This window comes from Kwoniella shandongensis, chromosome 4, assembly GCF_008629635.2.
Source record: "Kwoniella shandongensis chromosome 4, complete sequence".
Taxonomy (NCBI): Eukaryota; Fungi; Basidiomycota; class Tremellomycetes; order Tremellales; family Cryptococcaceae; genus Kwoniella; species Kwoniella shandongensis.
In genome coordinates, this window is record NC_089290.1 from 562,169 (window position 1) to 581,105 (window position 18,937).

The 18,937-nt window shown below is 49.9% G+C and overlaps 6 protein-coding genes across 6 annotated transcripts; 4 read left to right on the forward strand and 2 right to left on the reverse strand.

Annotated features, from left to right (window-relative positions):
* Positions 1 to 288: 288 nt before the first annotated feature.
* Positions 289 to 4,036, forward strand: CI109_102232 (uncharacterized protein; the record flags this gene model as incomplete). Its single annotated transcript, XM_032004773.1, has 18 exons — positions 289 to 327; positions 389 to 474; positions 542 to 633; positions 695 to 1,164; positions 1,221 to 1,367; positions 1,422 to 1,573; positions 1,631 to 1,819; positions 1,874 to 1,902; positions 1,959 to 2,148; positions 2,204 to 2,312; positions 2,365 to 2,438; positions 2,487 to 2,648; positions 2,702 to 2,917; positions 2,973 to 3,088; positions 3,143 to 3,413; positions 3,468 to 3,547; positions 3,606 to 3,743; positions 3,837 to 4,036. The coding sequence occupies 18 exons, from the start codon at positions 289 to 291 to the stop codon at positions 4,034 to 4,036; spliced, it is 2,760 nt and encodes a 919-aa protein (XP_031860888.1).
* Positions 4,037 to 5,131: 1,095 nt separating this feature from the next.
* CI109_102233 (uncharacterized protein) lies at positions 5,132 to 6,566 on the forward strand (the record flags this gene model as incomplete). The annotated part of the gene is made up of 5 exons (XM_032004772.1): positions 5,132 to 5,176; positions 5,234 to 5,345; positions 5,401 to 6,170; positions 6,232 to 6,474; positions 6,528 to 6,566. 5 exons carry the CDS (start codon positions 5,132 to 5,134, stop codon positions 6,564 to 6,566), a joined length of 1,209 nt encoding a protein of 402 aa, XP_031860887.1.
* A 277-nt stretch (positions 6,567 to 6,843) lies between these two features.
* Positions 6,844 to 7,799, reverse strand: CI109_102234 (uncharacterized protein; the record flags this gene model as incomplete). Its single annotated transcript, XM_032004771.1, has 3 exons — positions 6,844 to 6,968; positions 7,092 to 7,356; positions 7,632 to 7,799. The coding sequence occupies 3 exons, from the start codon at positions 7,797 to 7,799 to the stop codon at positions 6,844 to 6,846; spliced, it is 558 nt and encodes a 185-aa protein (XP_031860886.1).
* A 642-nt stretch (positions 7,800 to 8,441) lies between these two features.
* Positions 8,442 to 9,185, reverse strand: CI109_102235 (uncharacterized protein; the record flags this gene model as incomplete). Its single annotated transcript, XM_032004770.1, has 3 exons — positions 8,442 to 8,569; positions 8,655 to 8,889; positions 8,952 to 9,185. The coding sequence occupies 3 exons, from the start codon at positions 9,183 to 9,185 to the stop codon at positions 8,442 to 8,444; spliced, it is 597 nt and encodes a 198-aa protein (XP_031860885.1).
* Positions 9,186 to 11,473: 2,288 nt separating this feature from the next.
* CI109_102236 (uncharacterized protein) lies at positions 11,474 to 12,785 on the forward strand (the record flags this gene model as incomplete). Its single annotated transcript, XM_032004769.2, has 4 exons — positions 11,474 to 11,533; positions 11,996 to 12,408; positions 12,459 to 12,643; positions 12,694 to 12,785. The coding sequence occupies 4 exons, from the start codon at positions 11,474 to 11,476 to the stop codon at positions 12,783 to 12,785; spliced, it is 750 nt and encodes a 249-aa protein (XP_031860884.2).
* Positions 12,786 to 14,882: 2,097 nt separating this feature from the next.
* CI109_102237 (uncharacterized protein) lies at positions 14,883 to 18,492 on the forward strand (the record flags this gene model as incomplete). The annotated part of the gene is made up of 3 exons (XM_065967120.1): positions 14,883 to 15,579; positions 15,636 to 18,384; positions 18,450 to 18,492. 3 exons carry the CDS (start codon positions 14,883 to 14,885, stop codon positions 18,490 to 18,492), a joined length of 3,489 nt encoding a protein of 1,162 aa, XP_065823192.1.
* Positions 18,493 to 18,937: the final 445 nt, after the last annotated feature.

Genomic DNA, 18,937 nt, shown 5'->3' on the forward strand with positions numbered 1-18,937 from the left:
TGGAGGTCAAGTGAATGAATGACTTTGGTATGCTGTCATGGCACGCACACACACACACCGCACTGAAACTTGATTTTCATCATCAATTGTCCTTTCTTTCTGTTCTATCATATCATATCGCATAGACAGACATTCAGTTACAAGGACAATTTTTGACTCTTTCTCATAACATTACATCACAACACACACAGAGTCGCTGAGTATCGCTACAATCGATTCTACGACACGCCCGACTGGTACACTTCGCATCCTGCACCACTTGGTCGAGCCCACAGCACCACCCTCATCATGCCAGGTGACGAGAGAGTAAAGACGACCGACTACCTCGTGAGTATGCGTGATCCTTTCACCTCCTACATCATGCTAAATTGTCATGCTTGTCCTCCAGGGATACCCCGCCGAGATCATTCACCCAGAAACGCAAGGGATGAACCGAAATTACCTCGGTCCAGATCCTCAAGCTGGACACCTTCGGTTAGGCTACATTTTATATCGCGCACACACGTCTCTCATCGAGCTGACTAGGCACACCTTGACTTAGGGACCAATCTGTTGACATGCAAGATTCAGAGGCATACGATATGGGAGCCCTTCCCCGAGACACCTCTCGCAGCCCCCTCCGTGCGCAGGATGGTGAGTTACACGCTCCGACTCGTACCCTCCTTTGACTATCAGATTGACTGTCGCGTCATAGGCTATGGTCAACCTGTTCCAGATCAATCTCAACCACGATACGGAGGTCAAAGCGCTTCTCAAGCTCACAACGGAGGTGGAGGTGTCAATACCCCTTCTCGCGTGCATTACCCTCCTTCTCCATACATGGCGCGAGGCGACAACTACACCACTATCCCTCTACAAGATGATCGTCCGACCACTCCTACTGCCGCTGCGTCTGGCGCAAGCACACCTAACGGGTCTGGGAACAAGAAGAAAACCTGGTCATTCTTCCCTTCGTCCACCAATCTCGAAAAGGGAGCAAGCAGTGACGGCGCAGCAACACCAGCAGCGAACAGTGAGAAGATTCACAACCAGAAGAGACCCAAGGGCTCGCGATCGGCCAGTTGGGATCTGTTGGGTGATAGAGCGGAATGGGAAGATTTCAACTTGAAGAACGCGAGCGTAGAGAACCTCAGATATGCAGATGGTGATGCCGGCACGAACAAGGTTGGTAGGCGATTCAGCGCTGTCATTCTGCGGTATGCTGATGCCCACTGCGATAGCTATCGAGATTGTATTATTGGCTTTTGAACCGAGGTATCGTCGTCCGATGGTTGATGTACATCATTCCTTTCCTTGCACTCCTATGGATTCCCGGAATCGTCGGTCTTGCAGGCGTCGAAAACGCCTATGTATGGCACGTTGACCTTGTGAGTCGTTCGAGGGTTATCTTCCCACGCTTGAAGCTAACTCACTGACAATAGCTCTACTGGTCCATCTGGCTTACCGTCGTTTGGCTTGGATTCTGGGGAGCTACAGCTGCCTTCTTGATGGTTCCAGCCATTTGGAGAAACACGGTTGCGGTTATCATTCCCTCAGCAAAGGCTTATACAGATGTCATTGCGGCCCTTGGTCGGTGAGTGTTTTTTTTTTCGCTATCTCAGAGTGCAAGACTGATTCTCACCCATCTTAGTTATGCCAAACTTATCATCTGGTCGGCCGTCATCTGGATCTCATTCACCCCGCTTATCATCAACAACTACACCGGCGACCAGAGTGCCAACTCCCGAGCCAACTTGACTACCGTTGCCAATCTCTTGTTCGGTCTTTTCTTGTGTTCCTTGGTCTTTGGTGCAGAGAAGTTGATTGTGCAGCTCATTGCGTGAGCCATCTGTTTCTTTGCCCGTATATGTCATTATACTGACAGCTTTGGTAGTTTCCAATTCCACCGTGATTCATACGAAGGTGAGCAATCTGGTATACCACGCATGAAAAACCCACATACTAACGACATCGTACAGACCGACTCCAGGAACAGAAGTTCAACGTCAAGTGTTTGACAACTCTCTACATGAACTCGCACGACATTCCTGGACGAACCGACACCATGACCGATGCTTCCTCTGGAAGGACGAAAGGTTCACAGATCCCCCGAATGGCCATCCGCAAGGCTCTAAGAGGTCTCAAGGAAGCTGCGCAGACTACCACTACGTGAGTTGCTTGCGGGTTTGATTCCGGTCGAGGACTGACATGTGACCTCATGTAGTGCTCTCGGAAACGTTGCAAGTGAGATGGCGGGACAAAGCGTGCTCCAGACCAACTCGCCTGCGAACAAGGTCACTGCTGCCCTCACTTCCGCCAATAAGAGCAAGGCTGTAAGTGCTAGGCGTGACTCCACTGCGAACCTTGCTAATTCATCAGTTACAGCTCGCGAGACGACTGTACTACTCTTTTAGAGCTCCCGGCGCTGATCACCTTGACATCTCTGACGTTGCTCGGTTGTAAGTGATACGTGATGCGACTGTTATCCCATACTGACCATTCTGCAGCTTCCCGGACCTTGACACCGCCCAAGCTGCTTTCGCCATTTTTGACAAGGACATGAACGGTGATGCTACCCGAGACGAGATCGAGAGCGCTGTCTTGACCATGCACCGAGAACGACTTGCTCTTGAGGCGTCCATGCGTGATCTTGACGGTGCCGTGCGAAGGTGAGCAACACTCTACCTCATATGAGAAAACGAGTCCTAACGTGCTGTGGTAGACTCGACGACATCTTCATGGTTATCGTTGTCGCTATTGTCGTCCTTATCCTCGCTGCTATGGTCACTACCAAACTCACCACGCTCGTCACCTCTGCTGGTACCTTTATCCTCGGTCTTTCCTGGTTGATCGGTTCGACTATGCAGGAGATTTTGGGAGCGTGTATCTTCCTCTTCGTCAAGCATCCGTTCGACGTGGGAGACAGAGTGGACATCGAGTAAGTTCAGCTGTCATTGTAATCGTGCCGCGATCTCAAGCTAAAAATTCGGTAGTTCGATCTCGTACACCGTCGCCAAGATGCAGCTTATGTCGACGTCCTTCAAGCGGACCGACGGCAAGTACGTGTGGATTGGACACAACGTTCTTACCACCAAAGTCATCGAGAACAGTGAGTCAACTAATACTTTACTTTCACGCAGCTCATCTGACACGTGTGCCACAGTCCGTCGTTCTGGTCCCATTGCCGAGACTTTCAGCTTCGAGGTCGACTTTGAGACGACTTTTGAATCTTTGCAAGCTCTCCGAGCCCGAATGCTCAAGTTCTGCAAGGACAACTCTAGAGATTTCTTGCCCGTTTTCGATGTTGTCGTGGATGATATCCCCGCCCAAGGGAAGATGGTCTTGAAGGCGGATATCAAGTACAAGTCGAACTGGCAACAGGGAGCGTTGAAAGTGCAGAGAAGGAACAAGTGGATCTGCGCGCTGAAGATGACGTGAGTGGTCAACGGGAACTTGAGTAGTATGATGCTGATCCTCTTTGTACGCAGTCTCGCCGATTTGAAGATCTGGGGTCCAGGTGGTGCGGGTAACCCAGCGCCTGATCCCGCTGAGCCCACTCAATACACCTGTGAGTGCATAGAATCATGAAAAGATCCGGAGAGCTGACAAAGTCTTCCCACCGACAGTGGTCCCATGGGATGAGGTCAAATCTCAAGCTGCACCTGCTGTTCCCAAGTCTGAGTCGCCTCCGCCTACATTCGCCTCGGCTACTGCCATACCCAACTTGATGGACCGAAGAGCCGCAGTCAACGACCCTACGCAGGGTGAGTCAAGCAGCATCATTCATGATGAAGATGAGGATGAAGCAGAAGATTCAACGGCTGGTGTAAGAACTGACAAGAAACATTCCAATTCAGATATCTGGAACGAGTCAGCCGAACTTGAAGGTTTGAACTCTGCTGCGCCTAGTCGAGCAGGTACACCGGGACCAAGTCAGGGAGTCAGACAGAGATTGGTGGAACAGCACAACCAAGGTGGTCCCGAGCTCATCCGTCACGGACATGGAAATGGGGAAGAGATGGAGATGGTCACGCCTCAAGTTGCAAGGCGGCAGTAAGGTGAGGGTGGGAAGGCCATTCAATCGCCGGTCGATGGATTGTGCGCGGTAATTGAGGGAAAGAAGTGTGCATAGAAGTGATAGACGATAATATGAATTTGATGATTAACGCATGTCAGCGTGATGTGCTAGCATACTTCCATGCACTTGTCATAACGTTGGTAATGCTTGCTTGAAGTATGAAGCCTCGACTTTGTGTCATCATCACTCGGCATCGTGCATCTTGCATCAACGTTGAGTTCGGCTATCGCCCCTTTCTTACCCTTTGACAAAGTCGGGATTTTTCAAAAGTGGCAGTGGGAATGGGATTCAGCCGACCGCTTACGCTTACGCTCATCCTCTCTTCGTCGTCCCTTTCTTTCATTTTCCTAATTCTCTTTTCTTTCTTTCTTTCTTTCTTTCTTTTCGATCTCAGCAATTCACTCACATATTATCCCTGTCACAAGAACAGTCGTTCAAACACAAACACATCATTTGCGCAGACTTTCACGTATACCTATACATACTTTCGACTTTCGACCAAAGGTCCCAACCGCCAAGATCCAGTCTTCAGTTCAGTTCAACCTTGGTTTTCTAAATCCTTTTCAGTTTTTGAAAAAGGAAAATCCACCGTCACCGGGTAAAGGTACAGGTATATCATCCTCGAAAAGAAATAAAGTGGGCAAGGTGAGTGAATCAGCGGAGCCGGGCAAAGTCGAAAATTGGAAAGGAGGTTTTGTCGTGCTTTGCGGTTTGGGATGGGGATGAAGTTGTGTGGAGGGGAATTTCGGATGCCGATGTCGGATCGACTTGGACTATCATAGAGAGCGGGAGCGATTGAGCCACCGCTGACCACCTGTGCTCTTTCATCTTCTTTCTTATCGCCGTCCCGTCTGCCCATCACGCCCATTGCTCACCTCGCTTCGCTCGGTTCGCTCGGCCAGACACATCAAGAGTTCATGCTTTCCCCCACGCAAACGTCGTTTCATCATTACCACCATCACACGAAAGAAATAGATTTGCATACATCCTAAAACAAACAGTGTGAGTGTTCTAGCAGATGTATACTTGACGCATTGCTTATAATTCCCGTGATCATCAGAAATACTGCCCAATATGGCTACTGTCAATATCAGACGCGATGTGGACGACAAGTTCTATGTAAGTTGAGTCATTTCGATACCTGCGGACCGACCTAATGCTGTTACACTGTCGCAGCGATACAAGATGCCCCTCCTCCAGATCAAAATTGAAGGTCGAGGAAATGGTATCAAGACCGTTGTGCCCAACATGGAGGACATTGCCCGGGCTTTGAACAGGCCGCCTACTTGTGAGCCTGATCATCCCGATTGATTTCACCATTCGAGCTGACGACCCCTCCTCAGACCCCACCAAGTTCTTCGGATACGAACTCGGAGCGCAGACCACCGTCGCCAACGACCGATACATTGTGAATGGCGCGCACACTGCCGATCGTCTTCGAGAACTCCTCGACACTTTCATCGAGAAATTCGTACTTTGCCCTTCGTGCAAGAACCCCGAGACCGAGTTCGTCATCTCCGGCAAGTCGGGACACGAGAGCATGATTAGAGATTGCAAGGCATGTGGACGACACAACTCCGTTGACATGAAGCACAAGCTCGTCACCTACATTCTCAAGAACCCGCCCAAGAAGAAGGAGAAGGGGAAGAAGGGAAAGAAGTCGGGTGGTATGACTGCCGAGGCGAACGTCGGAGGACCCCTCGTCTTCGAGAAGGGTGCCGAGGATGGAAGTGAGGACGACGACGATGCCAGTCCCGCTCAGACTCCCAACGACAACGGTGTCCCAACTTCTGGTACCGATATCGATGCTATGATCGGACGAGGTGCCGACCCTGTTCTTGGAAACCCCGACGCTGCGGAGGAAGCTTCGAAGAAACTCTCCAAGCTCGACTTGAACGGTGATGACGACGATGATGAGGGCGCGGATTCCCCTTACTCCGTTCTTGGCGCTTGGCTCGAGGAGAACAAGGAGGCCGATGACGCTGCGATCATCAACAAGGCAAAGGAGCTTGGAATTGCTGGCAAACATAAGGTCTTGCTTGAGATCGGACAGCACCTGTTCACGGATGAAGTGGCAAAGGAGATTCAAAAGCGTGTGACGCTTCTTCAAGCTGTGAGTGTTACGTGTATCTCATGGTTGTGTCGACTTATACTGATATGTGGTCTGTTTGCAGCTTGTTTCCGGGGAGAAACACCAAAAGTCTCTTTTGGGCGGTATCGAGCGACGCCTCGCTCTTTCCCCGTCTTCAGACGCTCTTCTTGCAGCCGGAACGACCTCAAAGGTCCTCATGATTCTCTACCAGGCCGATGTGCTGGATGAGGAGCTCGTGAAGCAGTGGGGTACACACGTGTCGAAGAAGTATGTTGACAAGGACAAGAGTAAAAAGGTCAGGAAGAGCGCAGAGGCCTTCCTCAAGGTGAGTGTGGGAGTGCGTTCTGGTGATGAGTTGGTGCTGATGTTTGCGCGTAGTGGTTGGACGAGGCGGATGATGAGAGTGAGGAGGAGTAGGGTGGTAGGGACGGTACGGCTTGTTTGTTTCGATCTGTTGACGATTTGTTCGATATGCATCATGGTTTGCCCTTGCTACTGGGCTTCTGAGATGTGATGGTGATCCATCCCATTTTGTCATGCAGGAAGAAGCAGAGGAGGAGCAAGGGATTCATTGAACATCACAACTACAACACACCGCAACCTCGGTAACAATGACAATTGATCTATCTACTCATCTCTACTGTACTCCTGCGATAATATTGCACTGTCAACACCGACGAGTGATATCACTCTTTCAAACAATTGCCCCTAACAACCAGATGACGAAAACGACGAAACCGATCAATGCAAGGATCGAGAGGCAAACAGTGGCTGCCGTCTCAACCTCTTTTTCGGCTATCTCCTCTTCATGAGCTTTTCCTGATAACATGGTGAGAAAAAATATGACATCAGCATCAGCTGAGCGATTCCTACGTCTGACTCTGACTCTGAATCTATCCGTCGAATCGTGAACTTGAACGCGGGTGGTGTATCGTTACTCACTCGCTTCATAATCGCCTAGACCATCAGAGATCTGAACCGCCAATCTACTTGGTGGATTATACTCGAATGTTGACCAACCTTCATCCATCACTCTAACCCAACTCTTGGTGACTTGGACTTGGTTGATCGCATTATCATTCGATGAGTCTGGGACGAGTTGGCCTGGGACAGGGATCGGGATCGGGATCGGGACGTAGAGTTCGATACGGTCTTGAGGAAAACAAGCGAGTGATGGGAAACCACGTTGTGCGATAGCGATTGTTTCCTGGAAACATGTCAAGTGTGAAATTGTCATTGTCATTGACGATCAACATTGAACTTGGAGTGGAGGGAAGACAAAGAGGTATGTTCCATGTTATATGATACACGATACACACGACGACTCGGTCTGATTTCGATATCGTGGAGATGTGACGGTCGGACTTACCTCCTTGGTCTGACCTAATACACCTAAGGCTTCTTGATAATCACCAGTGGCCGGCCAGCGAGGCCTATACGAATAGGTCACGCCGCGCGAGCCGGACCCAGACCCAGACCCACCGGGGGAGAGGGAGAGCCACCAGAGCGTTGTTCCAGTCGAGAAGCATGAGGAGGATAGACAGGCGATGGATCAGTAGTCTCCTTGTCGTCGTTATGATATTCCGGGGCAGAGACGAGAGGTACGGATTCGTCATCAAGATCCGATTGTCGGTATTGAGGGAGTGACATGATGTCGATTATACCATGTAAACGAAGGCGTTGTATGGTGTATGATGGATTGTCAAGTGATTATAACCCAGGGGTTCAAAAGGCCTCGTCGTATGAATATGATGTGATAAAGGGGATGAATGGGATCAACATTGCCTCGTAACGTCAACGTCGGTACATGCTTAACTCGTTTAAACACTACCCACATGGGTCGACCGCTCTCGTTATAAATAGAGATTGCCGCTTTCGTCGGCGCGGGGCGGTGCCAAGTTTACCTTGCAGCGGAAACACCTCTCTCGGTCCTATTCTGCATACATCTCATCAATGTTTGGCGCGTAACTCACTGCATGGTCGATGGTGAGCAGTCTTTCTCCCGAGTCGAACAGTGAAGAGGGTATGCATTTGAGGGGAATGATGAAAGTGTTCAAAAGGACAAAGACTTGGTATGATCGATTTTGTACGGCTTGTTGTGTGGGAGATATGTTCTGTTTTGCGTTTTGCGACCGAATGCAGCGCTGTCAAATTGAGAACGACAGCACCAGCAAGACAAGTGAATCAGGAGTACACGTGTATGATACATGAGACGGCGACAACAACACTACAATCGAATGAGAGATGAGACAGACGGATCAGAATGAATGGATGCGTGACGGCATATATGGATTAATCCGATAGACCTCCGGAGAGCCAGGCGATGAAGAGGATTGAGGCCATTCCCCAGAATGGGCATGTTACAGCGATCACTGTCCACATAATCTGCCTTTGCTTCTTACGACGTTCCAGGGCTTGTCCTGCGAATCGAAAACAAGAGGAAAAATCAGCATACGATACTTGTATTTGTTCGTCTTTGATGTGGTGAGAGCCACGGTCACTCACTGCCTTCCAAGTCACCCGGTCCATCAACGACCTGGATCCTCAATCTGCTCGGTGGGTTGGTTCCAAACGTGGACCATGCCTCGTCCATCACCCTGCCCCATCGCTCTTCAGGTTTACGAGTGATACCAGTAGCTGGCTCGTCTGCGACTGTCGGGACAGGAACGAGGAACTCGATACGGTTGGATGGGTAGTCGGAGAGAATAGAAAAGCCACATTGTACTTGGGCGATTGTTTCCTACAAACGAAGAGATCAGTACAAGTCTCAGATGGCGTCTCTACCACTACAAGATGACTCACCTCCTTGGTTCGACCCAATACACCCAACGCATCTTGCTGTTCACCCACTACAGGCCAGCGGGGCACGAACGTATAAGTCACGTTGTGCACTCCGCCCAGAGTACCCTCTGCACCAAGACGAGGAGGGTACGCAGGCGACGGGTCGGAGTTGTCCTCGTACTCGGCAGAGAAGAGAGGGACGGACTCTGAGTCCGACTTGGGGAGGTTTTTCTGGTATTGAGGGAGGAGGGACATTGTATGAAACGTATTTGCTGGTTGTGGATAGAGTTGTAGGAGGAGATATGCGTGTAATTGGCTGTTTATATATACAAGGACTGAACACGTATTGAAGGGAAGGGAAAGCGGGTGGCGAAGGATAGGTTCGACGTGGAACAGCACGAGGTGACAGACAGTCTAAACACTGGAATTGAAATCACGGCTGATTCTCGGCACTTACCACGTGGAGGCTGAGAGTGGCGTTTTGATGATCTGCAAAGGGGCAAGCAACCCCGCTGTCAACGAAGCAGCAGTGTGGATCATAAGGGAAAAACACACTGCATAGCGATTGAACTGCCTTATGCATATTCAGGATAGGCTATTGCAGCAGCACTACGTATGATAGTGCTCTTGAGCTATGCATAGCCATGTGACAGTGTGATGCATGACCAGAGTAGGACACAGCCGTGTCCTCGGTTGAAAGGTCGAGAGTTCAACCCTCTTTGGGGCGCTCCAAACTTCCCATATCGCAGAGTACAGAAAGAGGGGTAAGACGGCGGGAACACGTGTTCGCGTGTATTGTATACATGTATACACTCACACACACGTCACCTGACATCATCACATAACCATATATATAAGAGGAGGAAGAAAAGAATTGGAATCAGCTTAGCTACCATCAACTCATTGGTGCCATTCGTCTTCTGGTCCATCCTCTTCCTTTCTTAGGAACCAGTATTGACAAATTTCTCACGAATGATTATGATTCTGATATTGCAATGCGGTGCAGCCCATGGAGGGGGAATACTGTTGATTTAGACTCAACGCATTCGATAGAGGAGGAAGAGGACTACTGAATAGAGGAAAAGCTTTGAAAAGTTTTAGGCGAGCGACGAGGGCTCGAGCGAACAAGTGGCTCGTTCGCGCTCGCTACTCAACGAACACGGGCTCGAGATCGAGGAGATGGTGAATCGTTAGTGACAGAAGATGAGACCCTTATTAAAGGTAGGTAAGGTCAAAGATCCGAAGCGTTAGAGTTGAATTATACGTATATCATACACTTCCCCTTTAGCATAGCGCTTTGGGATGGGATGACGAGGAGATATCAAATTATGTTTTGTATCGTCACTCTATCACAAGTCTACAAGCTATTTCGCCCGATCTAACTACAAGAGCAGGAGTCGCTCGACTAATTATTTTTATCCGTAGAACCTTTAAAGGTTGACACTTCGACCCTCTCCGGAGCACCCTGACATTCCCACACCACACTACAACTCCACTCGTGACTTCGACCCTCTCTAGGGCAAGAGGGATATTGTACACGGCTATGCGTATCGTAGGAAGCTGGCAGGATTCAAGGCGAGTGGTATTTCCTTTGATAGTGACGATTTACAAGATTGAAGCACAAATTGTCCAGTCGGTCTTGCACAACTCAAGGTGGTGAGTGAATCAAGGTCGTACATGTGATCAGAGTTGAGTCAACTGAACGATGCTTGTCGTACTTGCTAGCTACTGTCTTTCCGTCTACTCCTTCACTTCCTTCCCCTCTGTTCCCCGCCGGATGTGGTTGTCAGACCGCATTACAAGCCAAATCCAGGTGACTTTCTCCCTGTCATCAGGCAGTAGGCGGCGGCATGGTGATTGAGGCTGACTTTTAGAGCCCATCGCCTCTTCAGTTTAATGTCGAACCCTTGATCGAAGAAACCACTACAGATTACCGGATAATCTCCCACTTCAAAGACAGAAGGTAAGGTGCGTCACGTAGGTCCCCCTAAGCCCTCATATCCGCTACTTGTGATTTGATGGGCCGACGCTATACCAATGGTATCCGACGCTATTCGAAGATGTCACCCATCTGCTATTTTGGGTGCTACCTATCTCGAGCTTCTGGACGCAGGCCAGCTACGGCGCCTTTCCTTCACACTTCGCACCTTCATCGAGCGCGAGCCGGACTATTCAATCCAGGTATGTTGGTTGATGTGTGGACAACACACGACGAAGGTAAGTTAAACTTCTGTCCCCTTGAGAACCCCTCTAATCTCAGCCTCATTTGCTCATTGCCTCGTTGTCGTGCCATTAAGCTCGGTCGCCTAGACTACCAGCAAACTAACTCGGGTCCTTCGAGACATGACCTGATCGGCAGCAAAGGAGGCCTCCTTTGGAACACGTTGTCCTTGTCCGCTGGTTCGTTTCCGTCGTTTAGAGCTTGCAGATATCCCGTATATAAAGTCTGTTTTCTTTTCGTTCAATTTCACTTTCTTCTTTCTTTCTCTTCTTCCAATCAACTTTATTGCTTTCTTTCTTGACCCTCAATCTCGTTTTAACACATGACTATCGACTTACACCAATTCAACTCCACCGGTTCTTATTTCTCTCATTGCACTGTCGTGAGTGCTATGATTCGCTCTGGTCCAACGCTAAATGTTGCTGACAGTGCCACCGATGCAGAGGCATTCAACCTGTATATCTCCACAGAATATGTGTTTCCTTAGGGAGTGAATGAGGACGAGTAGTACAGTACGCATTGGCTAGATGGCTCCCCTGTCAGTACTTCGCCTATATCGAGGAGAACGGTCCATTACTGACGATATTTAATCCAGTACAAGGAGATAAATGAGGACTTCGGCGACCTTTCCAATGCATCCATCCCGTTCATTGTCGCAAGGTTACGAGCTGTACTGCACAAGGTTGTCGAAGCTCTCAAGCGCGATGAGTACGAGTCGGATGTGGCAAGGCAACAGGCCGAGATAAACGAGCAGATTTTCGAGATTTTTCGCTCGCGCACAGAGGATCTTAACAAGCCATCTCAGCTGGCTATAGATCTCCAAAAGATCTGCATTTAGCAATAGCGTCAAGCAGTCGCAGACGACTCGGTCGCCTTTGACCCCGTCAACGATCAAATACATTGGGTCGAAGACCTGGACGAAAAGGAGGAGGAAGCCGAGCCGACGAAGACCAAGATGAGGAGGTCATCGATCGATACGGAGGTGACGACGATGACGATGAGGGGAGCAGACGATGATGCGGCGGGTGGTGCAATCGAGGATGATCTGTTCCCGGAAGACGAATCGACCCCATCGGAAGGACATGAAGATAGCGATGACGGTGAAGAGGAGGACGGTTTGGTAGACATAGGAGAGGGTGCTGAAGGCGATGACGAGGACGTCAGTATGCTCGATGATGTCCCGAACACGGACGATTTCGAGATCCCCGACATCACCACGGACGGCGACCCGCGGGAGCTCCCGATGTCCCTTCTGAAGTAAGTCGTTGTTAGCTTTTGTATGTGACTATTGCTGATCCCACTCAAAGGTCGCTCGTATCGCTTATGGATCTAGGCCGAGGACCTTGTCCTAAATCCAAGGCAGATCCGACGACCTCTGCCACCTTGCTGAAGAAGCTCTGGTCGCCTGGGCGTAACTACGACGAGCACATCGCGATGCAGCACTCACCCTATAAACATGCGCTCCGCTGGATGAAGCTCCATGAGAATGGAAGTAAGTATTGCAGACTTGTTCTTGATACATCAGGCTGATAATTGAAACAGATAGGTGGACATCAGGGACGCGGTGGCCTACGGGAATTAACCGAACTGAACATGTCTCGCCTTTCCAAGGTGGAGATGGTTTCACGTCGTAGTTGTAGATCGGTTGCTCGGGCTTTCAAACTGAGATGGATGGTAAGCGGAGGCTGCAAAGATAGTGTAGAATTCGTAGTAATACAGACACTCGTATTGTATCATAATCATAAGCTACTTCCCTATCGAGATACAAGCTGTGATTCCCGCTAAATCATCGAGCGTCGTGTTGAGAGCTGAGCCTATTTCAGATGGTATCCCATTCGTCAACTCGCCTCGGTTAGCTCTCGCTGTATGGCACTATATAGATTTTTTTTTATCGTACGCGAATGTGACCCGGCTGAAGTGCGAGGAAATCGACCGATCCGCAGGCATCGTAGCTTCGAGCCGTCATACTGACTGAGCAGGTCGGCGCCAGGACTGAACCCGTGGTCGTCAGTTTACCGTTCCCGATCGTGTGGCAGTGAACGATTTGACAGTGCCACATCGGTCATCATTCTGCAATATTGAGTGTGGCACCTAATCTTCGCCAGATTGGTAACCGTATATCTCAATCCCCTTCGTGCACCCTCCTTCATCGTGTGTCAAACGTCAACCTACAGCTATCTAGAATGCAGGGCGAACGCTCTGACCCTCAAGGCAGTCCTATATAGGGAAATCAAAATCAAGGCCGACAGCTCAGATGCCCCATGGCTGAGTTGGTTACAGCAGTCGACTGTTATTCAGTCCTAAGCATTCGCTTAGAATTCGTAATCTACAATCGGAAGGTCGAGAGTTCGACCCTCTCTGGGGCAGTAAATGATTTCTTTTTGTCTTTTGGCGAATCATACCTTTTTGACGCATCGATTTTGGGTCGATTTGATGCAGAATTGAGCGATTTGTGTCGGTTTTGGTCAACGAGGAGGATGTGCCACAAACGGGAGCAAATTGCCACTTTGGCGAATTCGCCCGCCGCGCGTCGTAAGTGGGGGTATCACACAACATCAAGTCAGAAGTCAGTCATTACATAAGCTTCATAGCTGAGATATGGTCTCGCCTCAGCGCAGCGATGCAGGGAACCCCGTATCGATAGGGAAGTGGTACCGAGATTGAATTGATCTCGATTCGAGGCTTACAGCACCGTGAACGTGCGAAATACACAACATGGCATAACATAACGCAACGGAACGCAGCACAACAACATGTCTACATATATTATTATCTCCCACGCTGGATTACGGCACTTTCGGCACGCGACTGACCTCTTTTTTTTCTCCCTCTTGTTGTGACTTTCCATCGACCAACCGACGGATAGTATCAACAGGCTTCATATAACTGTTCTGTGCATGCAGTATGAGCAAACAATCATGTGTCAAGGCAGAAAGTTCTTGGCGATGCATGGTGCGTGACGGGAGGACCTATGGATGGTATTTGGGTGGCAAAATGATGTAAACTAGATTTGAATGTTTCGAATCTTGTCTATCAATGCAGATAGCAATTCAATATTCGTTTGTTTACACAGATGTTTCCAGAGTTGCGGTACTTGTTGGAGCAGTACAGAGCCGCTCGACGATAAGAACAACAACAACAACAACGACGACCACAACAACTACACTACAATGGTAACCACAACTACCACAACTCGATCATCTTGTATTTATTCCCACATTCCCACCGTCAACAAGACTACCTGAATCCTTCGTTCCTATCGTTACTCTTTCCTACCCTACACCTCCACACTACATACTCCACATACATCCGCACAAGACCGAGACAACACATCGCATCCCCGAAAACTAGGGGTACTGCTGTTGTATATCGATATTCACCCTAATTATAGGTGCATAGGTGACATACGACTTAATACTTGTGCGTGCGTACGAATTTGTGAAACAGTCTGGAGAGTGTAAGAATAGGGTGCCGTGCGACCACGAGGGGAGATCTCCCTACTTATTCACTCCTTTGAAAGGAGGCTTGGGATTCTGGTCTTACACAGATCTTCGTTCGAGTTCTGCTTCGCTTCACAGGCAACGATAGTGGTGAGTCAATTGTCGATGAGCAAAGTGGCTTCAAACTTTTTGAACTGAACTTTCGTCGACCACGCACAGTAGGAGTATAGCACGAGTACTTTCTCATACATGTTCAACTCTTTCCCACCTTCACACACCCACGTCGACATAATGTACACTCCTACTCCCGCGGCTCGTCGATCTCGACCTCGACCACCAGGTTCGCTCAATCGTCGATCACAAACCCCTCTTATCGGTTCCGAATCAAAGCAACAATCGATGTCACGGTTGTACAAAGATAAGCGGGAGGAGCAGGTTGAAGTGGACTCACCCCTGTCAGACTCTTATAACAAGCGGCGGAGCGAGCTGAGCAGGATCAGTGCGAGTCCCGCAGATGTCAGCTTTGGTCTTGATGTAATCCCTTCGAACGATGAACGACCAATGTCCACATCGCCTGGCAAATCACAGACGACGATCGGCCTTGGACTTCCATCGTCAATACTCCTACCCGGTTCGGCTGACGAACCATCACCTCCACCACCATATGGTGATCACCAACTGCCCGACATGCCTACTCCTCCAACTACCATCACCACCACACCACCACGACAAGATTCAGGTATCCCCTCGAGACAACCATCGCAATCACCGAACGAAGATGCAGAAACCGCAAGGACGGAAGAGAGACTACGAGCTAGAAGGGCGACAGATGCGGCGAGAGCGATGGGGCTGAATATGGATTTCGGTTTGAAGAGCGGGCTGGAAGTGGATGTTGAGGATGGGACGAGCAGCGAGGCGGAGCTCGATGATATGGCTGTAAGGAATCGATTGAAGGAACTGAAGAAGCTGCTTAGAACGCGAGATAGTGGTGAGGCTTTCGGTCTCCCACTTCGTTTTACTGTAATACTGATATTGTATGTGCAGAACTCCTCATGGCAGCCAAGGCTGCCGACAGAGCTTTGCGCAATCACGAACAAGTCGTCGCCTCTCTCCCAATTCAAGTCAAAGCACGTATCCCTTCGCATCTCGTCAGCCTACAATCGCACCCAACTTCTCCTGCACCAAAGTCCAGCCCTCATCAATCACTCGCCCGTCGTACTGCCTCGAACAATCGTTACTCCCCGAACATGTCACGTCTTCGTCAATCGTCATATCAATCCACGGCGAGTAGCTCTTCTGCCAAGATAGTAGAGGGTTACTTCGATATGCCCCACGCGGAATCCTCCTCGGCTTGTTACGATAGACAACTCGATTCTCCTGTGACCCTCCGGTCGCCTGATCTTGATTGTAACGCATCAGCCCACAAAGAAGATATAACCAATGATCCACCTCAACCCTTTTACCAGCGCCAACACAATGCTCGACCTGTATCGCGCTCCCACGTTTCGTCCAGTCGTGCGATCAGAACAGCTTCCCCTCAGTACGCTCGACTTTCCGCGATACAAGCAGAGAACGAAGATCGGATCGCTTCCCTCGAGCAAGCCTTGGCAGAAGCACTTGATGGTGAGGATAGTCAGCGCAAGGTCGTCGCGAGATTGAGGAAAGAGGTGGAGAAGATGCAGAGGGAGTTGGTAAGAGCTGACGAGCGAATGGCAGTGGTGGAGCAAACCAGTGACGAACTGGGACAGTCGGTAGGAGGTGGATGGAGGAGTAGGCAAGTTGGCGGGGAGAGAGCTAGTAGTGGCGGTCTACAAGCAATGACAAATGAACAGAGGGGAGCCAACGATCAGACGGCACAGCTAGGATGGGGATCCACAGCTTTCCCAGAGTACCCCTCTTCAGAACTGGCCACACGCGACCCTGCCACACGCACCACTCAGCCGCCTGTCAGAATCAATGCCGTACGGGCCGGTTCCTACGACGAGCGACAGCCTATCCGCTCCGCTTTACCTTCGAGGTCTCATTCCGCGGCGATTATCCCTACCATACCTGTTGATGATTTGGAGTCGGCTGGTGTCTCATCGAGCGACGACGGAGGTGATCGAACAGGTGCTTCCTCGCGCGGGAACACGATGTCACGATCACCCACGAAGCAAGACCGTCGACAAAGTATCCATTTTCACGACGATAACGACAAGGTAAAACCTGATTTGCTCACTCCAGCCAAGTATGTCCCTGCTCCTCGGCAGAAACCTGGACAAGGGTCTTCATCACCCACTCCGCATATTGCGATTATGAAAGGGTCCCCGAAATCAAGCAAAGGCAGATCGTCGAGCAGATCCTCAAAACAAGCATCACGTCGTCGTTCGCCCTGGCCTTCTCCCCGCGCGTCAGTGCAAGGTCTGACACCCGACGCACGACGAACGATTGATTTCGCCCCTCGTACCAAGTCACGATCGCCGTCCCGATCTCTTACGTCTAGTCCCGGACCAGCTTTCGCTTCCATCAGCTCAAGGATGGCAAGCATGCGAGCGTATATCGATCGTAGTCTTGGCGGGGAACTCCCAGGCGCAGGAGCGGGCAGGACATTAGGAAGCGAACTAGGGAGCGAATTTGGTGATGACTGGGATAAAGATCTCAGGAGTCTGGATGATATAAGATGGGTACGACAAGAGATCCCCGGTATCTCTTCGGCCTCTTCGAGTGATCAAGGAGATGATTCAGATCACGAAGACGATTCGGAGTACGAACTCCACCAAGTGGCTCTCGATAGCTCAGACGATGGTGATCGTGATGATGACACCGACGACGACGATAATGACAATTCTTTCTTCTCACCGATGACCCAACCGCCCTTACCGCTCCCTCCAAACGTCTCGGCCGCCCTGTCAAGTCTCGCGATCGCCCTTGCACCGAACTCGATGTTCTCGTCGAGTCTCCCGATTCTACCAAAGGGTTCGCTGCGAGAACCTGGGCTGGACCAATCGGCGTATGAGCTGTTGGGCGAAGCTGTGCGCATGCGAAAGATCAGGTGGGCGGAGAATGAATGGGAGGAGGACGAACACCTTCACCCGCACCGGGATGCGAAAGCTGCTCGAGGACTTTGCGTTCCCAAGATCGGAAAGTTCGGAAGTGTCAATGCCGAAGGGTTGAAAGGGAAAGTTCAGAAAAAGTTGAAACCATTTCACACTGGCATGAAGAGCTGGGGCATCCCTAAAGATCCATGGGACGAGGGAGATTATTCAGAAGAAGTCAGTCTTGAGGTAGATGACGTGAGCAAGGTCTTGGAAGAGCCGAGTTCGGATAGGCCGAGTGGCGGGAGAATAGGGATGTTGAAAGACTTGGGGAAGGGGAAGAAGGAAGAGACACCGAGGAAGTATGCATTGGCCCACCGAAGAGTGAGGTCGATCTCTGCTCAGGGGGTGCTGGGTACGGATTCCAAAGGGAAGGGGAAAGAACGAGTGATCACTCCCAGGAAAGGAGAAGACTGTGACCATGATCACGACAACGACAACGACAACGACAACGACAACGATAACGATAACGATAACGATAACGATAACGAGCGGAACTTCAATGACAATAACGAAGTGACAGAGATCCAAACCCTCGTCAAACGACCCAACATGACCCAAACCGGCCACAAAGACACACACGAACCAAGTACGATCCCTGCAAAGATCGTCCACGATATATTCTGTCTCATTTCCATCTTGGCAGAATACTTGGAATGGTTCGTAATTCTCATCATTAGGATTTTCTTGGATATACGATCAGGCCCAAGAGGTAGTCTGTGAGTGGGCCTGCACCAAAGTAGAGCAGAGTAGGATTTGTGTGCTGATAGTTCGTTCTTAGTAGTGGGATGAGGAAGCAGAATCGATCAAAGAGGTATTATCTTTGATATGCTGAAATACCTACGCCCTGCGCAGATGGATACAAACAAGTTGACGAGGGGAACGACGGACTGGACGGAGACGAACATGATGTTAACGAGACTATGACGATGATTTAGGGTGCTGAGTCCGACGACGTGAGGCTTTTGACGAGACGATATAACGTACTGTGACGATGCGATTGTAGATGATGGCTGTGAATGGGTTTATATGAGTGATTTTGGACATTCTTGTAGATACTTGGACAGTGGTGTGCCTATTGTAGCACTTTTATATTCTATTTGTATGTGGATCATTCTCATGATATGTTGCGATACGATCTTCAACTGGACATCCCTACATACATGTCAGAAAGATAACTATTTCTATTCTGTACAACCGTACAACAAGCCAAAGACAAGCAAGTGCTATCACCGCTACTGTTTTCTACCATAGTCTACCGCTCCTTGACAA